The sequence below is a fragment of the Oncorhynchus gorbuscha genome, linkage group LG01 (genome assembly GCF_021184085.1).
Source record: "Oncorhynchus gorbuscha isolate QuinsamMale2020 ecotype Even-year linkage group LG01, OgorEven_v1.0, whole genome shotgun sequence".
Classification (NCBI taxonomy): domain Eukaryota; kingdom Metazoa; phylum Chordata; class Actinopteri; order Salmoniformes; family Salmonidae; genus Oncorhynchus; species Oncorhynchus gorbuscha.
The window spans coordinates 42,080,719-42,105,938 of NC_060173.1; the positions used below are offsets into that span (position 1 = coordinate 42,080,719).

Genomic DNA, 25,220 nt, shown 5'->3' on the forward strand with positions numbered 1-25,220 from the left:
AAATTAAATACAAAAATATCTTATTTAAATAAGTATTCACACTCCTGAGTCAATACATGTTAGATTCACCTTTGGAAGGGATTTCAGCTGTCTTTCTGTGTCTCTAAGAGCTTTACACACCAGGATTGTACAATATTTGTACATTATTCCATTTAAAATTCTTCAAGCTCTGTCAAGTTGGTTGTTGATCATTGCTAGATAGCCATTTTCAAGTCTTGCCATAGATTATTTTCATGTTGATTGAAATCAAATCTGTAATTAGGCCACTCAGGAACCTTCAATGTTGTCTTGGTAAGCAACTCCAGTGTACTTGGCCTTGTGTGTTTAGGTTGGACAATAAAGGTGAATGTATCTCCTAGTGTATGTTTATAAAGCAGACCGAACCAGTGTTTTTCCATCTAGGATTTTGCCAGTGCTTAACTCTATTCAGTTCCTTTTTTATCCCCCAAAAATCTACCTAGTCCTTGCCGATGACAAGCATACCCATAACTTGATGCAGCCACCACCATGCTTGAAAAGTGGTACTCAGTGATGTGTTGTGTAGGATTTGCCCCAAACATAACGCTTTGTATTCAGGGCATAAAGTACATTTCTTTGCCACATTTCTTACAGTTTTACTTTAGTGCCTTACTACAAACAGGATGCATATTTTGTAAAAGTTGTATTCTGTCATTTAGGTTAGTATTGTGGTGTAAATCAAGTGTTGTTGATCCATCCTCAGTTTTCTTATCACAGCCATTAAACTCTGTTTTAAAGTCACCATTGGCCTCATGGTGAAGTTTCCTTTCTCTCGAGCAACTGAGTTAGGAAGGACATCTGTATTTTGTAGTGACTGGGTGTATTGATACACCATCCAAAGTCTAAATAATAACTTCACCATGATCAAAGGAATATTCAATGTCTTTTTTTTTTTTACCCATCTACCAATAGGTCCCTTTCTTTGCGAGGCATTAGAAAAACTCCCTGGTCTTTGTGGCGGAATCTGTGCTCAAAATTCACTGCTTGACTGAGGGACCTAATTGTATGTACGGGGTACAGAGACGAGGTAGTCATAAAAAAATATGTTAAACACTGTTATTGAACACAGAGTCCATGCAACGTATGATGTGACTTGTTACGTACATGTATATTGACTAAAGACATTGCAGCTTTTAATTTTTAATTCATTTGAAAACATTTCGAAAAACAAGAACTTTGAAATGGGGCATTGTGTGTAGGCCAGTAACACAATATCTATTTAATCTATTTTAAAATTCAGGCTGTGACAGAACATTTTGAAAAAGTCACAGGGTGTGAATACTTTCTATATGCCCTGGGGTGTATTGTGTGCTGTGTCACAATTGTGTGTGTTTTTGTTTAACAAAACTGTGTGTGTGTGTGTGTGTGCGCACAACTGTGTGTGCTCACACAGCTGTAAGGTTGGAGTCAACCCCCAGGACGGAGGGGTGGTGTATGTTACCTCCCCAAGCTCCACTCACTTTCACACAGACCGGCCTAAAAATAACCAAACCATCAACAGAGGAGGCATTCCGAAACAGAACACGACTATCAGCACCAGTGTTTTCTCTGGTAATTGTAGTAGGGGGGGTTGTAGATAAACTGAAAGGGCTGGCTCTGGTGACTTGCGTCGGTGAAACGTTTACTTAAGGGCCCTTCCCAACAATGCAGAGAAAAATAGAAAAAGAATACCAGGAGGAATAAACACACAATGAGTAATAATAACTTGGCTATATACACGGGGTACCAGTACTGAGTTGATGTGCAGGGTTACGAAGTAATTGAGGTAGATACAGTATGTACATATAGGTAGATGGTAGAGTGACAGGATAGATAATAAGCAGTAGAAGCAGTGCATGTGATGAGCCAAAGGAGTTGGTGCAAAAGGGCATCAGTGCTGATAGTCCGGGTAGCTATTTGGCTAACTACTTATGGCTTGAGGGAACAAACTGTTCCGGGTCCTGTTAGTTCCACACTTTCTGCATCGGTACTACTTGCCGTGAGGTATGCAGAGAGAACAGTCTATGACTTCGGGGGCTGGAGTCTTTGAACATTTTTAGGGCCTTCCTCTGACACCACCTGGTATAGAGGTCCAGTACGGCAGGGAGCTACAGGCCCAGTCATGTACTGGGCCGTACGCACTGCCCTCTGTAGTGCCATGCCAAACCAAGCGGTGATGCAGCCAGCCAAGATGCTCTCAATGGTGCAGCTGTATTTTTTTGAGTGACCAAATCTTTTCTGCACAGAAAAGTCTTGTGAGGGCCGCATATGTCCAAACAAAGAAAAGCTTACATTTTTTGTCCATTAAAATAGCATCAAATTGATCAGAAATAGACATTGTTAATGTTGTAAATGACTACTGTAGCTGGAAAGGCTGATTCTTTCTACACTGCATATCTGATCAATTTTATTTTAAAATGGGACAAAATTAAATAGCTTTTCTTTCAAAAACAAGGACATTTCTAAGTGACCCCAAACCTTTGTGTGTGCGTATGTGTGTATTTTATATTTATTTACATACCGTTTGGACATATGCGGCCCTCACAAGACTTTTCTGTGCAGAAACAGTATCTCGGACCTGCCTGGTGTGTTCCTTGTTCTTCATGATGCTCTCTGCGCTTTTAACAGACCTCTGAGTCTATCACAGTGCAGGTGCATTTATACGGAGACTTGATTACACACAGGTGGATTGTATTTATCATCATTAGTCATTTAGGTCAACATTGGATCATTCAGAGATCCTCACTGAACTTCTGGAGAGAGTTTGCTGCACTGAAAGTAAAGGGTCTGAATAATTTTGCACGCCCAATTTTTCAGTTTTTGATTTGTTAAAAAAGTTTGAAATATCCAATAAATGTCGTTCCACTTCATGATTGTGTCCCACTCGTTGTTGATTCTTCACAAAAAAATACAGTTTTATATCTTTATGTTCGAAGCCTGAAATGTGGCAAAAGGTCGCAAAGTTCAAGGGGGCCGAATACTTTCGCAAGGCACTGTATACACACACACACACACACACACACACACACACACACACACACACACACACACACACACACACACACACACACACACACATGTTCTACAGTTTTAGAACACCTACTCATTCAAGGGTTTTTCATGACAGTTCATCATTACTTTAAGGTCAGTCAATCCGGGAAACATTTCAAGAACTTTGTAAGTTCAGTCGCAAAAATCATCAAGCACTATGATGAAACTGGCTCTCACCAGGACCGCCACAGGAAAGGAAGACCCGGAGTTACCTCTGCTGCAGAGGATAAGTTCATTAGAGTTACCAGCCTCAGACATTGCAGCCCAAATAAATGCTTTACAGAGTTCACGTAACAGACAAATCTCAACATCAACTGTTCAGAGGAGACTGTGTGAATCAGGCCTTCATGGTCAAAATGCTGCAAAGGAACCACTACTGAAAGGACACCAATAAAAAGAAGACTTGCTTGGGCCAAGAAACACAAGCAATGGACATTAGACCGGTGGAAATTTGTCCTTTAGTCGGGAGTCCAAATTGGACATTTTTGGTTCCAAACGCCGTTTCTTTGTGAGACGCAGTGTAGGTGAACGGATGATGTCCACATGTGTATTTCCCATCGTAAAGCACGGAGGAGGTGTTGTTATGGTGTTTTGCCGGTGACACTGTCAGTGATTTATTTAGAATTCAAAGGCACACTTAACCAGCATGGCTACCACAGCATTCTGCAGCGATACGCCATCCCATCTGGTTTGCGCTTAGTGGGACTATCATTTGTTTTTCAACAGGACAATGACCCAACTCACCTCCAGGCTGTGTAAGAGCTATTTTACCAAGAAGGAGAGTGATGGAGTGCTGCATAAGAGGACTCAAATTGAGATGGTTTGGGATGAGTCGGACCGCAGAGTGAAGGAAAAGCAGCCAGCAAGTGCTAGGCATAAGTGGGAACTCCTTCAAGACTGTTGGAAAAGCATTCCAGGTGAAGCTGGTTAAGAGAATGTCAAGAGTGTGCAAAGCAGTCATCAAGGCAAAGGGTGGCTATTTGAAGAATCTGAAATCTAAAATATATTTTGATTTGTTTAACACTTTTTTGGTTACTAAATGATTCCATGTGTTATTTCATTGCTTTGATGTTTTCACTATTATTCTACAATGTAGAAATTAAGAAAAAAATTAAGAAAAACCCTTGAATGAGTAGGTGTTCTCATTTTTTTCGACATGGAGTGGAATGAGTGTGTGAATAAGTCACTTGTTAAATCCACTTCAATCAGTGTAGATGAAGGGGAGGAGACAGGTTAAAAATTTATTTTTAGCCTTCGAGACAACTGTGACTTGTGTATGCATGTCATTCAGAGGGTGAATGGGCAAGACAAAAGATTTAATTGCCTTTGAATGGTTTATTGTAGCAGGTGCCAGGCGCATCAGTTTGTGTGAAGAACTGCAACACTACTGTGTTTTACATGCTGAACAGTTTCCCGTGTGTATAAATAATGGTCCACCACACATAGGACATCCAGCCAACTTGACAACTGTGGGAAGCATTGGAGTCAGAATCAGCTGGCATCCCTGTGGAACACTTGACACCTTGTAGAGTTCATGTCCCAAAGAAATGAGACTGCTCTGAGGGTAAAAAAGTGGTAACGCAACTCGATATTAGGAAGGTTTTTTTAATATTTTGTAGACTGTGTAGTTATACTCACAGTTCATTAGGTACACCACCATGTTCACGAAAATGGTTCGCTCCTACATAAAGTGAGTCACGTGGCTGTGGCTTGCTATATAAAAGGCATCCACAGTTTCTGCTCGATTGAACATTAGAATCGGAAAAACAAGCGACCTACGTGACTTTGAGCGTGGTATATTTGTCAGTGCCAGGCGCGCCGGTTCTAGTATCTCAGAAACGGTTGGCCTCCTGGGCTTTTCACATGCAACAGTGTCTATGGTTTACCAAGAATGATGCGACAAACAAAAAACATCCAGTCAGCGGCAGTCCTGTGGGCGAAAACAGCTCATTGATGAGAGGTCAAAAGAGAATTGTGCAAGCTAACAGGCGAGCCACAAACAGGCAAATAACGGCATCTCGGAAGGCACAACTCGTCAGTCCTTGTCACGGATGGGCTATTGTAGCAGAGAACCACACCGGGTCCTCTCTTCCAGCAGCTAAAAACAAGAAGAAGCGGCTCCAGTGGACATGCGGTCACCAACACTTGACAATTGAGGAATGGAAAAACATTGCCTGGTCCGACGAATCCCAGTTCCTGTGGCGTCATGTTGATGGCAGAGTCCGGATTTGGCATAAGCAGCATGAGTCCATGGCCCCGTCCCTGCCTGGTGTCTATGGTTCAGGCTGCTGGTGGTGTAATGGTGTGGAGAATGTTTTCCTGGCACACGTTAGGTCCCTTGATATCAATTGAGCAAGGTTCCCATGCCCTGAAGAATTCAGGCTGTTCTGAAAGCAAAGCGGGTTCTGACCTGGTACTAGATGGGTGTACCTAATAATACCTAATTTTTTTAATGTATTTTAAATTTGGGATGGAAAACCTTTCAGTGTAATCTTAAACGTCTTAAACCAGATTAAGTAAGTAGAAAAGATAACAGACCTATATATTTTTTTGGATGATCATCTTTGAGAACTAACAATTATCAAAAAAAAAAGAAAAAAGGTACAGTCAGGGAGAATCTAACATTCTAAAAAAATTACACATTCAGGAGTAATGTTTTGTTTTGTCACTCAGATGGCTGAGTGATGGCTGAGGAGGAAGGGTGAGACTTAACTAGGGGAGGAGTGAGGGCTGAGGAGGAAGGGTGAGACTTAACTAGGGGAGGAGTGAGGGCTGAGGAGGAAGGGTGAGACTTGACTAGGGGAGGAGTGATGGCTGAGGAGGAAGGGTGAGACTTAACTAGGGGAGGAGTGAGGGCTGAGGAGGAAGGGTGAGACTTGACTAGGGGAGGAGTGAGGGCTGAGGAGGAAGGGTGAGACTTGACTAGGGGAGGAGTGATGGCTGAGGAGGAAGGGTGAGACTTGACTAGGAGAGGAGTGATGGCTGAGGAGGAAGGGTGAGACTTGACTAGGTGAGGGGTGAGGTCTGAGGAACAGGAATGATGAAGTTCCTAATATTTATTCTGAACCAGTGAGTGTCATGCTGGCTCTCTGGGTCTCTCTCTCGAGGACGGTGCACTGTGTTTCGCACGCAGGCAGGTTTGGCTGCCACAGTGGCACAAAGACATAAATCATCTTTAGATGGTCTATTTACTGAGTAAAAGTGAATGTGCATTGTCTGGTAGAAGAACTATGATGTAAAAAAAATAACTTTACTGAGAAACTATTAAAACAAATAATAAATACATTTTTTTTGGGGGTGTCATTGTGCAGCGGAAACACTGATCAGAAGCAGACATGCTATCCAGTTCTCAGAGACCCATTGTTACTCAGAATACACGAGGAGGTGGATGTTATTTTGAAAGAGACTCAGAACTGTGCTTGTCGAGCAGCCTGGGTGGGAGCAGGCAGGTTTTAATAGAACCCAATGACAGTGATGCTCATTTCAGTAATTGTTTGTACCATGGAACGCCCATTTCAGATTCATTATTTTTATCTCAACGAACGCCCTTTTGTACCCGTGCGTTTTACCAAGAACGCTCTGCTGAGGGGAAGCTTTCAGAGGGCCACACCTAAATAAAGGGACTAAAGAGGAAGTTCAGACAGTACAGTATTTCATGTTGAGTTTGAGTTACCTGGTAGAGGAACCTCTGGCTGAACTGGTGCATGGCCCCCTGGAGCTGGCTGCGTTGGGACTGCCACTGCTCATAGTTCCGGACTGATTCTTCCGTGGGCCGCTGCCACGTGGTGGTTCTGGTGTTGTGGTCCACATAGTAGAACCTGCCTCGCTGGTCCACACGCTTCTCCCAACTGGAGAGGGACAGACACGGAGAGAGGGGAGTGAGACTCATACGAATGTACAGACAGAACAGACAGACATGGACACAGACAAGGCTGGATATACAAACACAAGATTAAGATATGCATTATCCCACAGACACACACATAAAAACAACACATGAGCACATTTCCAGCAAAGTGCAGCAGTGTTTTTTCAAGTGTGGAGGCTGCTGTTGCTATTCTCATATCTCTGACTCAACCAGAACAGAATTTGGAAGAGAAAACAGCTAAGAGTTCCATTTGCTAACACACACACCACTCAGAACTCAAAAAGGAGAAATTCCTCAAAAAATAGCTTTGAGAGCTACAACATAAAATCCCTCCCTGTTCCCTGTGCTGCTGTTCCCCTGAGAGAACAGGTCGTCTACAGAGCAGTACTATGGCTCCCCTATCCTTTTTACGGTTATGACCGTCATTTTATTTTCCATAACCATCGGTTACCGGGTTAAATGATAATTGTGCCAGCCTCTATCCTACAGAGGAGTACTATGGCTTGTACTATATCAAACAGAGCAGTACCACACCTCCCATACAGTCCATCCTTAGAGGGGGAACCTGAGAGCAGTTAAACCCAACACTGCTAGAGAAGAGCTCAGCCCAAGGCCCATTAATGCAGCCCCGCACCACACGCCTTTCATCTGAGCTGCACTACGATGGGCTGCAGCGCCATGCTAACTCAGACTAGATACGCAGCCAAAGAACTAAGCACCAAACCCTGCAGCTGTAAACAGAGCCAGCCCTGCCTCCAAGAGGCAAGACGCTAATGGAGCCTCAGGACGGGCTCAGCGTAGCGCTGCATACATCTGCTCTTTCTAAGAAAGGACTTTTGTTTTCCGGCCCGTTCCCTCCAGTGGAAAAAGTGAGATGGGGCGGGAGTGACCTTTCCCTCAAACACAGTGGAAGCGAAAATCAATAAATAATCACAGAAATAAAAAGGCAATAAAAGGCTTGGCTCTGTTAACCCAAAAGAGAGAGCTGGGTTTCCGCAGCACACAGTGAGAAACACCACTGGACTCAAATAATCAGTGCCGGTGATTCAAAGAGATGAGAGATCACTAATGTATGGATGCCCAAACACATAAAACACACACTTAAAGACCTGACACGCATATACTGTAAGTAAAGGACTCCTCTACTTGGATAGTATAGTCTAAGTTGGGGATTCTGCCACTCCCTGCTGGGCCCACTTCACAGGGAATGTTCACAAGTCGGCAACATCTCCCCATCCACAGAGAGACATTCCCATCATGCACTGGGCTGGCTAACTGTGGTCACTCTTCTCTGATGGCAGGAGGAGGAGAGGTCTATGTGTGTAGGCCAGGGGTGGGCAGTAATCTTGACTCAAGGGCCACACTGGGATTTCAACATTTTCCACCGACTGACCCAGGTGGAAGAGGTCTCTCCCAGGTGGTGGTCTTTGTGTTGTGGTCCACGTAGTACACCCTGCCATGGGGCAGGATTCGCTGCTCCCAGCTGACAGAGAGAGACAGAGAGACAGAAGGCATAATAGGTCATGTCTAGTTAGAGGTGAGGAAAGAGAGATTGAACGTAACCCCAATCATCTGTCACAGAAACACACATGCAAAATCTTACCCATTCGGTAGTGATTCTGGAACAGGCTCTGTAGCAGTGGATGGGTTGCTGCCGGCAGGGGGTGCCTCTGTAGGAGGGGGGAGGACTGTGCTGTCTGGCCCAGGAGAGGGGCTGCTGCTGCTGCTGGGGGCTGGGGACCGGACCGACGGGGAGGAAGGTGGGGGTGTATGGGGAGCCAGACCACTCCGGCCATTCTCCAGCCCGTTGGAAGTCAGCTCAACTTTACCTGTGGGGTGGGTCGTTAAAGGAGTTGATTGAGCCACACAGGAACAAAAAGCTACATGTCATAATGATTAAAACACTTGTATTTAGTATGGAAGTTCACAGCTGATTTATGAAACTATTCCAATTCTAGTGTCAAGTGAATGGAGAGTGACAGAAAAATGTTTTTTTGTCTCCAAGGTTATCGTACCTGCACTCCCAGGGCTGCTGTGGGAGTTCTTGGCCGAGCGGAGGTGACCAGAAGCCCCAGGACACTGGTCCTCACTCAGCTCTCCGTTAGTCAGAGAGCCCCCCGGGGAACACCCTCGCGAACCCCCTGCAGAGTGTCTGTGAGTCCTGACCAGAACGCAGACAGAAACAGGGGAGGGGTCAGAATCACTCACAACACACAAAATGACCCTTGAACTCTCAACTCACACTGTGTGACAATGAACAGAATATGAATGTGATGTAAACCAAAGCTACTTATGTAAATGTGCATTTCTACTGTAAAAGATAAAGAATTGGTTTGCAGTTGATTCTTTGGAGTGCTGCTTAGGAATGACCCAAACAACCAAGAAAATGTTAAAAAGAGCCCAGCACAGCTCACACACAACAAGGCGCCGGGACACACATGCACAAAGAGGAGTCAGTGTGAGCTCCTTTTTCTCTCAAAATATACTAATCTTCCTGAAGCTAAATACAGCTTTTCTTTCATACAATGAAAACATGTCGGTTTTTACCCCCCAGACATTGGAATTCTGAGTACAAAATTTGAAACTTTATTAGAAAGCTTCTGAAACTGTCTTTGCAGAATTTTTTTTTTAAATCACCAACTACCTATACTAAAAGAGGGACAGAGGAACAGCCGTTTGGAAAAGGACAGGAGAAAATATTAACTTTGAGCACCCGACACTGGGGCATGGTTCTCGTCATGGGAGAATGCAGAAGCAACAAAAGAACACGACATAGAAAACTCTGCACTCCTGTCTCTTCCTTCCTCCATCTACACCACCCTTTCTACTGCTCCCCTCTTTAGGGGGCAGATGGATGGAGCCGTTGAATGCGGGTTCGAGAAAAAAATAAGGGAAAAAAGGTCCAGAGCAGTGCCCTCTAATGTTTTCAGGGAAATACCATAAAATACAATCTGTGCTTTGTAGTAGAGCAGACTATTGTCTAACACGTGGGCACGCTCCCTATCTGAACCTTATCATTGACTTGATTAGGGCATCTCTGTGTTGGATCACTACACTGACCATTACCCTCAAAGAAGTATATTTGTGTTTTAAGTTTAAGAACAGGGCTCCGGGCAGCCGAGCGGAAATGGAGGAAAACTCGCCTCCCTGCGGACCTGGCATCCTTTCACTCCCTCCTCTCTACATTTTCCTCCTCTGTCTCTGCTGCTAAAGCCACTTTCTACCACTCTAAATTCCAAGCATCTGCCTCTAACCCTAGGAAGCTCTTTGCCACCTTCTCCTCCCTCCTGAATCCCCCCCCTCCTCCCTCTCTGCAGATGACTTCCGTCAACCATTTTGAAAAGAAGGTTGACGACATCCGATCCTCGTTTGCTAAGTCAAACGACACCGCTGGTTCTGCTCACACTGCACTACCCTGTGCTCTGACCTCTTTCTCCCCTCTCTCTCCAGATGAAATCTCGCGTCTTGTGACGGCCGGCCGCCCAACAACCTGCCCGCTTGACCCTATCCCCTCCTCTCTTCTCCAGACCATTTCCGGAGACCTTCTCCCTTACCTCACCTCGCTCATCAACTCATCCCTGACCGCTGGCTACGTCCCTTCCGTCTTCAAGAGAGCGAGAGTTGCACCCCTTCTGAAAAAACCTACACTCGATCCCTCCGATGTCAACAACTACAGACCAGTATCCCTTCTTTCTTTTCTCTCCAAAACTCTTGAACGTGCCGTCCTTGGCCAGCTCTCCCGCTATCTCTCTCAGAATGACCTTCTTGATCCAAATCAGTCAGGTTTCAAGACTAGTCATTCAACTGAGACTGCTCTTCTCTGTATCACGGAGGCGCTCCGCACTGCTAAAGCTAACTCTCTCTCCTCTGCTCTCATCCTTCTAGACCTATCGGCTGCCTTCGATACTGTGAACCATCAGATCCTCCTCTCCACCCTCTCCGAGTTGGGCATCTCCGGCGCGGCCCACGCTTGGATTGCGTCCTACCTGACAGGTCTCTCCTACCAGGTGGCGTGGCGAGAATCTGTCTCCTCACCACGCGCTCTCACCACTGGTGTCCCCCAGGGCTCTGTTCTAGGCCCTCTCCTATTCTCGCTATACACCAAGTCACTTGGCTCTGTCATAACCTCACATGGTCTCTCCTATCATTGCTATGCAGACGACACATAATTAATCTTCTCCTTTCCCCCTTCTGATGACCAGGTGGTGAATCGCATCTCTGCATGTCTGGCAGACATATCAGTGTGGATGACGGATCACCACCTCAAGCTGAACCTCGGCAAGACGGAGCTGCTCTTCCTCCCGGGAAGGACTGCCCGTTCCATGATCTCGCCATCACGGTTGACAACTCCATTGTGTCCTCCTCCCAGAGCGCTAAGAACCTTGGCGTGATCCTGGACAACACCCTGTCGTTCTCAACTAACATCAAGGCGGTGGCCCGTTCCTGTAGGTTCATGCTCTACAACATCCGCAGAGTACGACCCTGCCTCACACAGGAAGCGGCGCAGGTCCTAATCCAAGCACTTGTCATCTCCCGTCTGGATTACTGCAACTCGCTGTTGGCTGGGCTCCCTGCCTGTGCCATTAAACCCCTACAACTCATCCAGAACGCCGCAGCCCGTCTGGTGTTCAACCTTCCCAAGTACTCTCACGTCACCCCGCTCCTCCGCTCTCTCCACTGGCTTCCAGTTGAAGCTCGCATCCGCTACAAGACCATGGTGCTTGCCTACGGAGCTGTGAGGGGAACGGCACCTCAGTACCTCCAGGCTCTGATCAGGCCCTACACCCAAACAAGGGCACTGCATTCATTCACCTCTGGTCTGCTCGCCTCCCTACTACTGAGGAAGTACAGTTCCCGCTCAGCCCAGTCAAAACTGTTCGCTGCTCTGGCCCCCCAATGGTGGAACAAACTCCCTCACGACGCCAGGACAGCGGAGTCAATCACCACCTTCCGGAGACACCTGAAACCCCACCTCTTTAAGGAATACCTAGGATAGGATAAAGTAATCCTTCTCATCCCCCCCCTTAAAAGATTTAGATGCACTATTGTAAAGTCGCTGTTCCACTGGATGTCATAAGGTGAATGCACCAATTTGTAAGTCGCTCTGGATAAGAGCATCTGCTAAATGACTTAAATGTAAATGTAAGTTCTGAGAGTGTGTGTGTGTGAGTGAGTGAGTGAGTGAGTGAGTGAGTGAGTGAGTGAGTGAGTGAGTGAGTGAGTGAGTGAGTGAGTGAGTGAGTGAGTGAGTGTGAGTGAGTGCATGTGTGTATGTGTGAGAAACAGTGAGTCTCTGTACATCTAAGTTGTGAAATTAATCTATATGACCATGTGTGTGAAAGTGTTTGTTCATACAGTATGTACTCTGTAGGGGTATGAATACAACAAAGTATAAATAGTATACAGGTCAATTAAAATGTGTATGTTTGCTGCTCACCAGCCGTGGGGGCCGCTGGCTGTACTGGGGGTTTCCTCACTCTGGGTCCTGCGTAGGTTTTGTCTGTCCGACTGCAACATCTCTGTACAAACAGGACAGACAAAGGACACACCATCGATATATCAAACTTCATAATATACCATCCAATATCTAAAGAGGAAATCACACCAGATCAAAATTCCAGAACCCCCCGGGTCATGAAACGACAGTTACTGTTTCACAGAGACACATTTCCACTGCTATAGAATGTGGTCATGAAACAACTGTTACTGTGACACAGAGACACATTTCCACTGCTATAGAATGTGGTCATGAAACGACTGTTACTGTTTCACAGAGACACATTTCCACTGCTATAGAATGTGGTCATGAAACAACTGTTACTGTGACACAGAGACACATTTCCACTGCTATAGAATGTGGTCATGAAACGACTGTTACTGTTTCACAGAGACACATTTCCACTGCTATAGAATGTGATCATGAAACGACTGTTACTGTTTCACAGAGACACATTTCCACTGCTATAGAATGTGGTCATGAAACGACTGTTACTGTTTCACAGAGACACATTTCCACTGATATCGAATGTGGTCTGTGACTGTATGAGTCTATATGTCCATTCCTCCCCTGACTGAAACCCCAGCCATATAACATGCTTTTCATTATAAAAACAGGGACACACATAAGGAGTGGGGCATGGGCGGCAGTAACTAATCGCCAAGAAAAAAAGAATTCAGTCTAACACCGGCTCCTGAAGCTCGACAGCTTCAATACTTTGTTTTTACAGATAACTCAGATCCTACCTTAACATGTAATCATTGAGAAAAACAAGCCTGTGTGTCTGTCCAGGGATTGCTACTGTTTCACCCATCTGAAAAGGCCTTGTGAGAGGCCATATCGGTCTAGTTGGGGAGAAACCATTGTGTCATATTGCTCTGAATGAATCATCCAATAATAACAGAGCTCGTCTAGTCTAGCTGTTGTCCGCATATACCGCCTGAGAGACATGACATACTTTTGTCCATGTAGTGTATGTGGACACCTGCTGGCCGAACATCTCATTCCAAATTCATGGGCATGAGTTGGACCCCCCATTTGCTGCTATAATAGCCTCCACCCTTCTGGGAAGACTTTCCACTAGATGTTGGAACATTGCTGCAGGGACTTGCTTCCATTCAGCCACAACAACAGTAGTGAGGTAGGACACTAATATTTGGCGATTAGGCCTGGCTCGCAGTCAGCATTCCAATTCATCCCAAAGGTCTTCGATCGGGTTGAGGTCAGGGCGCTGTTCCTTCACTGGAACTAAGGGCCCTAGCCTGAACCATGAAAAACAGCCCCAGACCATTATACCGCCTCCACCAAACTTTACAGTTGGCACTACGCATTCGGGCAGGTAGCGTTCTCCTGGTATCCACCAAACCCAGATTCGTCCGTCTGACTGCCAGATGGTGAAGCTTGATTCATCACTCCAGAGAACTCGTTTCCACAGCTCAAGATTCCAATGGCGGCGAGCTTTACACCACTCCAGCCGACACTTGGCATTGCGCATGGTGATCTTAGGCTTGTGTGCGGCTGCTCGTCCAAGGAAACCCATTTCATGAAGCTCCCGATGAACAATGATTGTGCTGACGTTGCTTCCAGAGGCAGTTTGGAACTTGGTAGTGAGGGTTGCAACGGAGGACAGATGATTTTTATGCGCTTCAGCAGGTTGACCGGGGCAGCTTCAGCAGGTTGACCGGGGCAGCTCTAGCAGGGCATACATTTGGCAAATCGACTTGTTGGAAAGGTGGCATCCTATGACAGTGCCACATTGAAAGTCACTGAGCTATTCAGTAAGGCCATTCTACTGCCAATGTTTGTCTATGGAGATTTCATGGCTGTATGCGCAATTTTATATACATGTCAGCAAAGGGTGTGGCTGAAATAGCCGAATCCGCTCATTTGAAGGGGTGTCCACATACATACTTTTGTATATGTAGTGTATGTTTGTTTGTGTTGCCTTAGCTAACTTTCCGGAGAGGGAGGAAAAGTAAGTTGGAATGTGGTTAAAGGGTCGACCATCTGCTGGTGAATACTGCTTATTGAAATTCTCGCAAAAGTCAATGTTTCAACTAATTGAGCCAAAGCCTCTTGGATTTCATGTGCTCCCCTAAAAAACAATCCTCAGCAGCCAGCCTCTCCACCAACTCCAATAAAGTTTATTTTGTTTGCTGTTTGGCATTGGCAATATTTCCATATAATTTCACAGCTCACAATTATTCTGGACATATATACTCTGATGATGATGTGTGCGCACTGGACATAAGAGTGCATGTGTGTGTGTGTATGTATATATATATATATATATATATTTTTTTTTTTCTTTAAATCAGTCTCTCGATGTGCAAAACTGATAGAGACATACCCCAAGCGACTTACAGCTGTAATCGCAGCAAAAGGTGGCACTACAAAGTATTAACTTAAGGGGGCTGAATAATTTTGCACGCCCAATTTTTCAGTTTTTGATTTGTTAAAAAAAGTTTGAAATATCCAATAAATGTCGTTCCACTTCATGATTGTGTCCCACTTGTTGTTGATTCTTCACAAAAAAATACAGTTTTATATCTTTATGTTTGAAGCCCGAAATGTGGCAAAAGGAAGCAAAGTTCAAGGGGGGGCGAATACTTTCGCAAGGCACTGTATATATATTTGAACCTTTATTTAACCAGGTAAGTCAGTTAAAACTTATTTGGGATAGGGGGACAGCATTTTCACTTTTGAATGAAAAGCGTGACCAGAGTGAACAACATTTATAATGAGTATTTCTGTGAATGCATGTAGCTCTCTGCAATATCACTGCATGTTTTGGAACTACTGAATGTAACACGCCAATGTAAAATACAATTTTTGGATATAAATATGAACTTTACCAAACAAAACATACACATATTGTGTAACATGAAGTCCTATGAGTGTCATCTGATGAAGATCATCAAAGGTTAGTGATTAATTTTATCTCTATTTGTGCATTTTGTGACTCCTCTCTTTGGCTGGAAAAATGGCTGGGTTTTTGGTTGGTGGTGACCTAACAACCGTTTGTGGAGCTTTCGCTGTAAAGCATTTTTAAAATCAGACACTGTGCCCCTCCTGTCTCAGCCTCCAGTATTTATGCTGCAGTAGTTTGTGTCGGGGGGCTAGGGTCAGTTTGTTATATCTGGAGTACTTCTCCTGTCCTATTCGATGTCCTGTGTGAATCTAAGTGTGCGTTCTCTAATTCTCTCCTTTCTTTCTCTCTCTCGGAGGACCTGAGCCCTTGGACCATGCCCCAGGACTACCTGACATGATGACTCCTTGCTGTCCCCAGAGTACCTGGCCATGCTGCTGCTCCAGTTTGAACTGTTCTGCCTTACTATTATTTGACCATGCTGGTCATTTATGAACATTTGAACACTTTGGCCATGTTCTGTTATAATCTCCACCCGGCACAGCCGAAGAGGACTGGCCACCCCACATAGCCTGGTTCCTCTCTAGGTTTCTTCCTAGGTTTTGGCCTTTCTAGGGAGTTTTTTCCTAGCCACCGTGCTTCTACACCTGCATTGCTTGCTGTTTGGGGTTTTAGGCTGGGTTTCTGTACAGCACTTTGAGATATCAGCTGATGTATGAAGGGCTATATAAATACAATTTGATTTGATTAACCCGTTGCGACTCGAGGGGCAGTATTTTCATTTTTGGGGAAAAAAACGGGATATTTTGTCAGGACAAGATGCTAGAATATGCATATAATTGACAGCTTTGGATAGAAAACACTAACGTTTCCAAAACTGTAAAGATATTGTCTGTGAGTATAACAGAACTGATGTTGCAGGCGAAAGCCTGAGAAAAATCCAATCCGGAAGTGCCCCATATTTTGAAAGCGCTGCGATCCAATGAGTCCCTATTGAGCTGTGAATGTGCCATCAACTAGCTTACGCTTTCTACATATTCCCCAAGGTGTCTACAGCATTGTGACGTCGTTTTACGCATTTATGTTGAAGAATAGCCATAGGCGGCTACATTGCGTAAGTGGTCACCTGATGACTCCCAGGGTGACTCTCGCGTAAAATACAGAGGTAGCCATTACTCCAATCGGTCCTACTAAAAAAAAACAATTGTCTCCGGATATATTATCAAATAGATATTAGAAAAACACCTTGAGGATTGATTATAAACAATGTTTGCCATATTTCTGTCGATATTATGGAGCTAATTTGGAATATTTTTCGCCGTTTTCGTGACTGCAATTTCCGGGCGATTTCTCAGCCAAACGTGAAGAACAAAAGGACATATTTTGCCTACAAAAATAATATTTTTGGAAAAAATGAACTTTGGCTATCTACCTGGGAGTCTCGTGAGTGAAAACATCCGAAGCTCAAAGGTAAACGATTTAACCGATTTTCTGATTTCCGTGACCAAGTTACCTGCTGCTAGCTGGACAAAATACTATGCTAGGCTATCGATAAACTTACACAAATGCTTGTCTAGCTTTGGCTGTAAAGCGTATTTTGAAAATCTGAGATGACAGGGTGATTAACAAAAGGCTAAGCTGTGTCTCAATATATTTCATTTGTGATTTTCATGAATAGGAATATTTTCTAGGGATATTTACGTCCGTTGCGTTATGCTAATTTGTTTCAGGCAATGATTACGCTCCCGCATGCGGGATGGGGAGTCAGTAAAGGTTTTAATGAGAATCTTTAAAATGGTGCCTAATACTTGTAGATTTGAGAAATTTGATATCTGTTGATTTGTATTTGGCGCCCTGCAATTTAATTGGCTGTTGGCGAGGGGTTCCCCAGTCCTAGACAGGTTAAGAACAAATTCTTATTTACAATAGACGGCCTACCCCGGCCAAACCTGGACAACACTGGGTCAATTGTGAGCCGCCCCGTGGGACTCCCAATCACAGCCGGATGCGATTCAGCCTGGTGTTTCCATTATATATAGTGGGATCCAAAATGATTGACACCCTTGATAAAGATGAGAAAAAATGACTGTATAAAATAAATAATTAAAATACTGAGCTATATTGTATAAAAAACATTTTCTGGGGGATATTACTAATGCAATTGCTCAGAGAAAGATTTTAACTATTCATTTTCCTAAATTAGGTAGGGGTCAAAATTGACACCCTTGTTTTCGATACCTCACCTTGTGAGGATTAACGACACTGACCATTTAAAGAAATATGTATATATTAAGAGTTGGAGAACACATTTGGAGGGATCTTAGACTATTACCCCATACATGAAAATAGAGGTCTTTGGCCACGCACACCAGCAGAACGCATGAGCAGAAAATAACCCCATATCTACATTAAAATGTGGTGGTGGATCTTTGATGTTATGGGGCTATTTTGCTTCCACTGATCCTGTGGGCCTTGTTTAGGTCAACGGCATCATGAACTTTACCCAATACCGGGACATTTTAGCCATAAAACCTTGTTACCTCTACCAGGAGGCTGAAACTTGGCCGCAGGTGAATCTTCATGCAAGGCAATAGCCCCAAGGACACTTCAAAATCCAGAAAGAAATTGTTAATTGGCCACAAAAATCAACATTTTGCAATGGCCATCTCAGTCGCCGAACTTGAACCCCATTGAAAACATGTGGTTTGAATTGAAGAGGGCAGTCCAAAAGTGCAAATGATGGATATCAAAGATCTGGAAGGATTCTGTAAGGAGGAATGGTCCAAGATCCCTACCGACGTGTTCTCCAACTCATTAAACAGTTTAGGAAAAGGTTCAGTGCCATTATCCTCATAAGGTGAGGAATTGAAAGGTATTGGTGTCATTGATTTTGACCTCAACCTTTGAGAGAAAAAAGTATTACCTGTTAAACAAATTCTCTTTCTCTGAGCAATTGTATTAGTAGAAAATATAGTATAATGTCTCAATAGTCAGGCAACTGCCAAAATAATGGAAACACTTAAGTAAATGAGGGTTACAAAGTGTTTTGAAAGTGTGGTTACTGAGTCTTAAAATGTTAAGTCCCCGATATGGGGAACTATGAGTGGTTCTGGACCAGTTCCAACTGACATTTTGGTGTTCAGTGTATTCGGAAAGTATTCAGACAACTTGACTTTATCCACATTTTGTTACATTACAGCCTTATTCTAAAATGTATTACATTCCCACTCATCAATCTACACACAATACCCCATAAGGATGAAACAAAAACAGGTTTTTACACATTTCTGCTGAAAAACTGAAATCACATTTACATAAGAATGCAGACCCTTTACTCAGCACTTTGTTGAAGCACCTTTGGCAGTGATTACAGTCCAGGTCTTCTTGGGTGTGATGCTACAAGCTTGGCACAAATGTATTTGGGAAGTTTTCTTTTCTGCAGATCCTCTCGAGCTCTGTCAGGTTGGATGAGGAGTGTAACTGCACATCTATCTTCAGGTCTCTCCAGAAATGTTTGATCGGGTTCAAGTCCGGGCTCTGGCTGGGCCACTCAAGGACATTCAGACACTTGTGCTGATGCCACTCCTGCATTGTCTTGGGTGTGTGCTTAAGTTTGTTGTCTTGTTGAAAGGTGAACCTTCGCCCCAGTCTGAGGAAGATTCTCCCATCTCCACAGAGGAACTCTGGGCCTCTGTCAGAGTGACCATCGTGTTCTTGGTCACCTCCCTGACCAAGACCTTTCTCCCCCGATTGCTCAGGTTGGCCAGGCAGCCAGCTCTAGGAAGAGTATTGGGGGTTCCAAACTTCTTCCATTTAAGAATGAGAGTCCAATGGTGTTCTTGGGGACCTTCAATGCTGCACAAATGTTTAGGTACCCTTCCCCAGATCTGTACCTCGACACAATCCTGTCTCCGCGCTATATGGACAATTCCTTCAACCTCAGGGCTTGGTTTTTACTCTGACAGGAACCGTCAACTGTTGGACCTTATATAGACAGATGTGTGCCTTTCCAAATCATGTCCAATCAATTGAATTTACCACGGGTAGACTCCAATCAAGTTGTAGAAACATCAAGGATCAGCAATGGAAACAGGATGCACCTGAGCCCAATTTTGAGTCTCATAGCAAAGGGTCTGAATACTTATGTAAATAGGGATTTCTGTTTTTAATAGATTTGCAAAGATTACTAAAAACCTGTTTTTGCTTTATCATTATGGGGTAATACATTTTAGAATATGTTTGTAACGTAACAAAATGTGGAAAAGGGGAAGGGGTCTGAATACTTTCCGAATGCATTGTATAAAGCACTCTGTGGTTCCCGTGCCTCATAGTGGCAGTAAGCCCCATCTGACAGTCTTGCGCAGAGCTCTCCAACCCTGTTCATGGGGGAACTACTGTCCTGTAGGGTTTCGCTCCAACCCTAATCTAGCACACCTGATTCTAATAATTAGTTGGTTGATAAGCTGAACCAGGTTAGTTACAACTGGGGTTGGGGTGAAAACCTACAGGAAGGTTTAGAGCTCTCAACATGAAGAAATACTAAATAATTTCATAGCATTGAAACATGACCACTTTCTCACAGACGGACAGAATCACTTTGTGCTTAAAGCTGAAGTTGTAACGAGTCTGCACACATGTGAATGGTGTCTCTGCACCACTCAGTGGATGTTAAGGAGAAAATTATATTTTGTCAGTTGTATGAAAGTGCCAATACTGTACTGTCACTAAGTATGATCATATTTATTTTACAGTTATAAGAAATGTGAAACCTTATCGTAAGTTGTTAATTATTTGATTGCTACTATATTTAGAAAGCATCTTAGTCATTCCAAGCCCTACTACTTGAAAAAGGTGAGTTCCCGATCTTCCTAAAACGATGCAACATTACCAATAATAATCTCATGAAAATAATGTATGCTTGGGTATGTCTATTTAGGCAGAAATCTAAATGTTTCCCTATCATAAGACTCCATTATGCTTATAAAAATGCTTGCCAGGCCATTATTCTGGCTACCATGAATATGCCCCAATCCATAGGGCACGAGTGGTCACTGATTGGTTTGATGAGTACAAAAACGATGTAAACCATATGCCATCTCAGTCACCAGATCACAGCCGGATTTAACACTTATGGGAGAATTTGGAGCCGCCCCTGAGACAAGTGTTTTCCACCCCCATCAACAAAACACCTCATGGAAGAATGGTGTTGCATCCCTCCAATAGAGTTCCCGACCCTTGTAGAATCTATGCCAAGATGCATTGAAGCTGTTCTGTCTCGTGGTGGCCTAACACCCAATTAAGACACTATGTTGGTGTATCCTTTATTTTGGCAGTTACATGTAGCTCAGTATTTTAAATATGCATTTTATTCAGTAAGTTTTTGCTCATCTTTATCACGGGTGTCTATTTCAGACCCCACTGTACATAAAGGTGAGTACTGTCTGGTCTAAGTGTTTTTTTACTGGCTGCAGCACAAAGGCCTGTTTATGGTGGCAGTGTGTGTCAGCGTGTCAAAAGAAAATCTGCCAGGGGAAATGATTTAAAACACTAAAGTAACAGAGCTGCCTTCAGAGAGAACACAGAGGGTCTTAATATACCTTCCCCCAGCAACAGGGCACACACTTGAACCTTTATACACCAACCTGCCAGAGAGCACACACTCCAGACCTTCATACATCCCAGAAAAAACATCCCCCCCACAAAAAAATCTGACCTCAGAGGGCACACTCAAGACCTCTATTCACTAACAACCGTCCCCAACAAACAAGACCATTATGACATCACAAAGCACATTTCATTGCCTTAATACACCTCTCCCCCCCAGTCCTGGATCACAGGAGTTGATTGTCCTGCACAGCTCACAGAAATAAGACTCAATTACAGAAGTCTGAGAAACAAATTACACGTAAGTACTCCCAAGCATGTGCGTAAGTGTGCATGGCTGTGCGTGATGATGTCGTGCGTGTGTGAAACAGTGCTTGGAGAACACCAATGTAACAGATCCAAAAGGAACAGAGGATGTGAAGCTTTTTCATCGCTTTAAGAACAATATTAATGTTCATGCACACATATTTAGATATGTATAAAACACACACGTAACACATTTATGAACCATATGCTCAGAGATCCAACCCTGACTTGTGCGGTGCTCATTCACTAGGAAACACTCTGGCTCTGTGATTCAGTATGAAAAGGCTTGTGTGTTGTTTTATACAAAGATGGGAGATGCATGAACTGGGAAACTCAAGCAACCCCTATAAATAAGTTTAATGGGTTGTTATTCATTAAAAACTATTCTAGAGGAAAGCCCAATCTTTGTCTGACAAAAGTTTGTCTGCTGTTTGGGCTCTTTTTCCACCCCTTGTTTGGATACGTGTAGTCAACTATTGACAGGTCCGTTACTGTTGTTGAAATCTAATTCTGTTAGTGTGTCCACAAGTTATAGGCCTAGTGAATGTTAAGCAAGAGTATCAACTAGGCCTACAAGAAAGTGTGGAAAGTGGTCAAACAGAGATAGTCCTCCCCAGTATTTCTGTCCACATGTTTCAAAACATGTGAAAGACTGCCAAAACCCATGAAAGACTGTGTGCAAACTTGCACACGAGCAAAGATGGCTCAAAAAAACTCATATTCCATCACATTTGAGACCACCACACTTTCAAAGTAAAAACTCTTTTTCCAAATGAGCCCCACTTTTCGTTTGGGTGGAGTCTGAAAAAGAACAAATATAAGTAACCACAAACATGTCACTAAATGTAATGAGTGTGAATATATACCAGAGACCAAGAGAGAGAGAAAATGCAAGAAAGAGTGAAAGTGTGTGTGGGAGCATTTTGTTTGCATTAAGAATAGTGTGTACTTTTTTGTAAGTGTGTGTGTGTGTGTGAGAGAGAATGTGGGTTGTAAGGCGGGACTCACTGTCTGTTGCTGTGCTGCCATTGGGCAAAGATCCCAGATCAACAACCAGGCCGTCCAGACAGACGTTCAGCTCGCCTCCTGCTACAACTGAGCCTTTGTTCTCTGTCTGCAAGACCAGACTGAGCTGCAGATTCTCCACTGGAGGGAAAGTGGGGAGTGTTGAATGGAGGGAGGGATAGATGGAGGAGAGTGTGAAGAAAGAGAATATGAAGGAGAAAGAAAATGAAGGATTGGGGCAAGTAAGAGATGATAATATGTGCTCTATCAATTGCGTAAAGGCAACCAAAGTTCTTTTTCTCTTCTTCTTACATGTTTGTATAAAAACACATCCTGAGGGAGTCTGTTTCACAAGTGTAAATTTGATCTTTCATTTCTGAAGAGGATAACCCCAAATATTTTCAACTGGAAAGACTACTTTAGTTGCATGACTAGGAATCCTATTAACAATCCATGAACATATGCCTACATAAAAATTAAAACAACTTTAAAAATACACTTTTATTGTCTTACTCTTGCCATCATGTGTACGCAGGGTGTCAAGTAGGTCAATGGTGGCACTTCCCAGCAACTCCTTCCTCAAGGTGTGGCAGCTCCACAACTTCAGATCTAAGTGGCTCTGAGGCGTCACATTCCTACACAACACACAAGTCAAATTCAGTTACGCAGACAGAAAAACCTACATTACACATTCATGTGGTATTACTGGACAGCGGCATAGCATTGACATGTTGTGTCAGAATTGAGAGAAGGTGAGGGGGGGGGGGTTGCTCACAGGGTGAGGTCCTCGTTCCACTGTAACTCAAGGTGTCCAGTGCGTTTTCCTGTTTTCTTGGTTTCACTAGTCAGGCCATCGGCAGTCACCTCCACAAAAGAGCTGAGTCTGGAACGGGTGGGCAGCTTAGGTGACTGAGGCTTTGCTGAGACCACTGCGGCAAGAAAAAAAATAACAATTGATGAACATATATGCATATGACAAAAAGAGACCATTTAAATGACTGTGGTACACCGAACTCTGATCAACCATGAAAACATTCTTATTACAGCTACTCTGCATTTGTAACTGTATGTATGGCAAGAAAACACAAAAATGCAAATATCGCCCTCTAGCTGATACATGCAAAACTAGGTGGATATTGCCCCTTGGATTGCATGTTCTGTTAATAAATTAGTTGTTGATTGTTCCATATTACTGTGATGCTCACTTGGCCTTCGAAATGTCACAACTGTCTGCCTATCAATGTCAGAATGAACTTAATTAAATATCCGCTAAGGAAAATATGCGCCGAATAACTGTTAGGCTACTGCTGTATCTTTTCAATTGACCAGAAATCTTCCAATCGTTTTTAACTGTCAAGGTGAATTAAACCTGTTTTATCTGATATTATACGAGAGGGGGAGCGAGTGATGAGTGACATATTAGTAGTTCATGAACAATTCACTGAGGGAAAAGAAAGCAAAATGGAGGGAATAAATGGCAGGGAGAGCAAATGGGAAACTGGAATAACAATGGATGATGAAAAGAGCTGGGGGTGGAAGAGGAGGATGGGTATTAGAGTAGGTTACAATAGAAGGTGATAGATGAGAGGAATTAAAAGTTTCATATTGATTATTACCTTTCAAGGTCAACTGTGATTTTTCTGTGGTCTGGACATTGCCAGGTCTTGTCACGCTGGCAGCTGCCATGACATCACAGCCCTGAGACACACACACAGGCACAATCAGAAAACACATAACCGACATGAAGGCAAACTGTAAAGTAGACCTAAATCACAGACTGCAATTCAAAACAATGAGTTATGCATTTCCCCTGTGTACCATCCACAACGTAAACAACAACATACATAGTAAAATAGCATGTCTCAGTGAATCCTTACAACAGACATGAACTAGCCAACAATATCATGCCAATGCCATCTACACTACTACAGCCAAATGATCATATACTAGCTATCTAGGCACCTGAGCTTCACCACCTTGGAAAGAACTGTCTGGCACAAAGACAACTGGCAGTGGATTCTATTTCCTCTATATATCTAGCTAGCATAGTAGACAGTAGTAGCTCGAATAGTTTCGGCTCATATCTGGGTGTTATCACGTCTTAAAATGCACGTCCTCCGTCCAGCATAGCAAACTCCTTGCTAGCTATCACATACATCAGCAAAGAGACGGTTAGCTAGTATGATAAGGTTTGCTATCTCTTAGCCAATAAATTGGGTCGTGGCCGAGTCCTTGTGAATCACCTTGTAATTTCATCACTGATGTCGACTATGAAAGCATATAGCTAGCGGATCGGTTAGCCGTAACTACCTAACGTTACTAGTAAACAGCGTTACCCAACGAAATCGACAAGAATAGAACATCAACATTTACTGCCTGTAAGAGATGTAGCGAATTAGTTCCAAGGTGAGACATCGCATTTGCTGCAAACTACTAGCTCGCTAAACGTATCGATTAACTGTAGCTGCATATCAGTAACTCAAATTGGCTCATTGGCTCCGTATTTAAATATCCTGCACTCAAAAACAAAACACGGAAGATTGATGATAGCTCCTAGCAAGCTAGCGAACAGCTTTGTTGTCGGCATAAGGACAAGATAATTGTCACATTTTCTCGTCAACGTAGATGGATATGTGTACTATTTAAGAAATGTATTAAACAATACTATATTACTTGACATTGTTGGTAACGTATTTTGTTAATTATAGCGTAATTACCTTTTTTTTTAGCTGTGGTCCGCTGGTTCAACTAGCTAGTTAACTTTCATTTCCGCCTGCCTCAATGACGGTGTCACGTGATTCTCATTAATGGCCAGCGCATTGAATTGTGGTTCACAACATGAAACACATGTACTGTATCTGACGGCTTTACAGCAGTTAACGCGGTATCACGACTCGTTTTGGTACATAACTGAGGGATGGGGATGGAGAAATGTAACCACGTTCAAATAAATTCATAGACAGAGCTATGGATGCAAGGACTGACCATCCATGATATCAACATTATAGATTTAACCATGTTGA

General features: G+C 43.5%; 1 protein-coding gene across 5 annotated transcripts in view; it reads right to left on the minus strand.

The window, feature by feature from the left end:
* The window catches only part of LOC124037839 (NEDD4-like E3 ubiquitin-protein ligase WWP2), a 46,789-nt gene extending 21,739 nt beyond the window's left edge, over positions 1 to 25,050 (minus strand). Inside the window, exons 1-10 of one of the 5 annotated variants that reach the window (XM_046352985.1) lie at positions 24,918 to 25,050; positions 23,814 to 23,897; positions 22,973 to 23,126; positions 22,711 to 22,832; positions 22,201 to 22,338; positions 12,354 to 12,444; positions 8,932 to 9,077; positions 8,520 to 8,745; positions 8,310 to 8,399; positions 6,722 to 6,896 (exon numbers count right to left, since the gene is read on the minus strand). In XM_046352985.1, the coding sequence (XP_046208941.1) occupies positions 6,722 to 6,896; positions 8,310 to 8,399; positions 8,520 to 8,745; positions 8,932 to 9,077; positions 12,354 to 12,444; positions 22,201 to 22,338; positions 22,711 to 22,832; positions 22,973 to 23,126; positions 23,814 to 23,883 (1,212 nt within the window). In that variant the 5' untranslated portion in view covers positions 23,884 to 23,897; positions 24,918 to 25,050. Of the gene's footprint in view, positions 1 to 6,721; positions 6,897 to 8,309; positions 8,400 to 8,519; positions 8,746 to 8,931; positions 9,078 to 12,353; positions 12,445 to 22,200; positions 22,339 to 22,710; positions 22,833 to 22,972; positions 23,127 to 23,813; positions 23,898 to 24,440; positions 24,460 to 24,570; positions 24,628 to 24,914 lie in introns of those variants that run through there. The other 4 variants (XM_046352994.1, XM_046352974.1, XM_046352965.1 and 1 more) reach the window with 4 other exon arrangements.
* Positions 25,051 to 25,220: the final 170 nt, after the last annotated feature.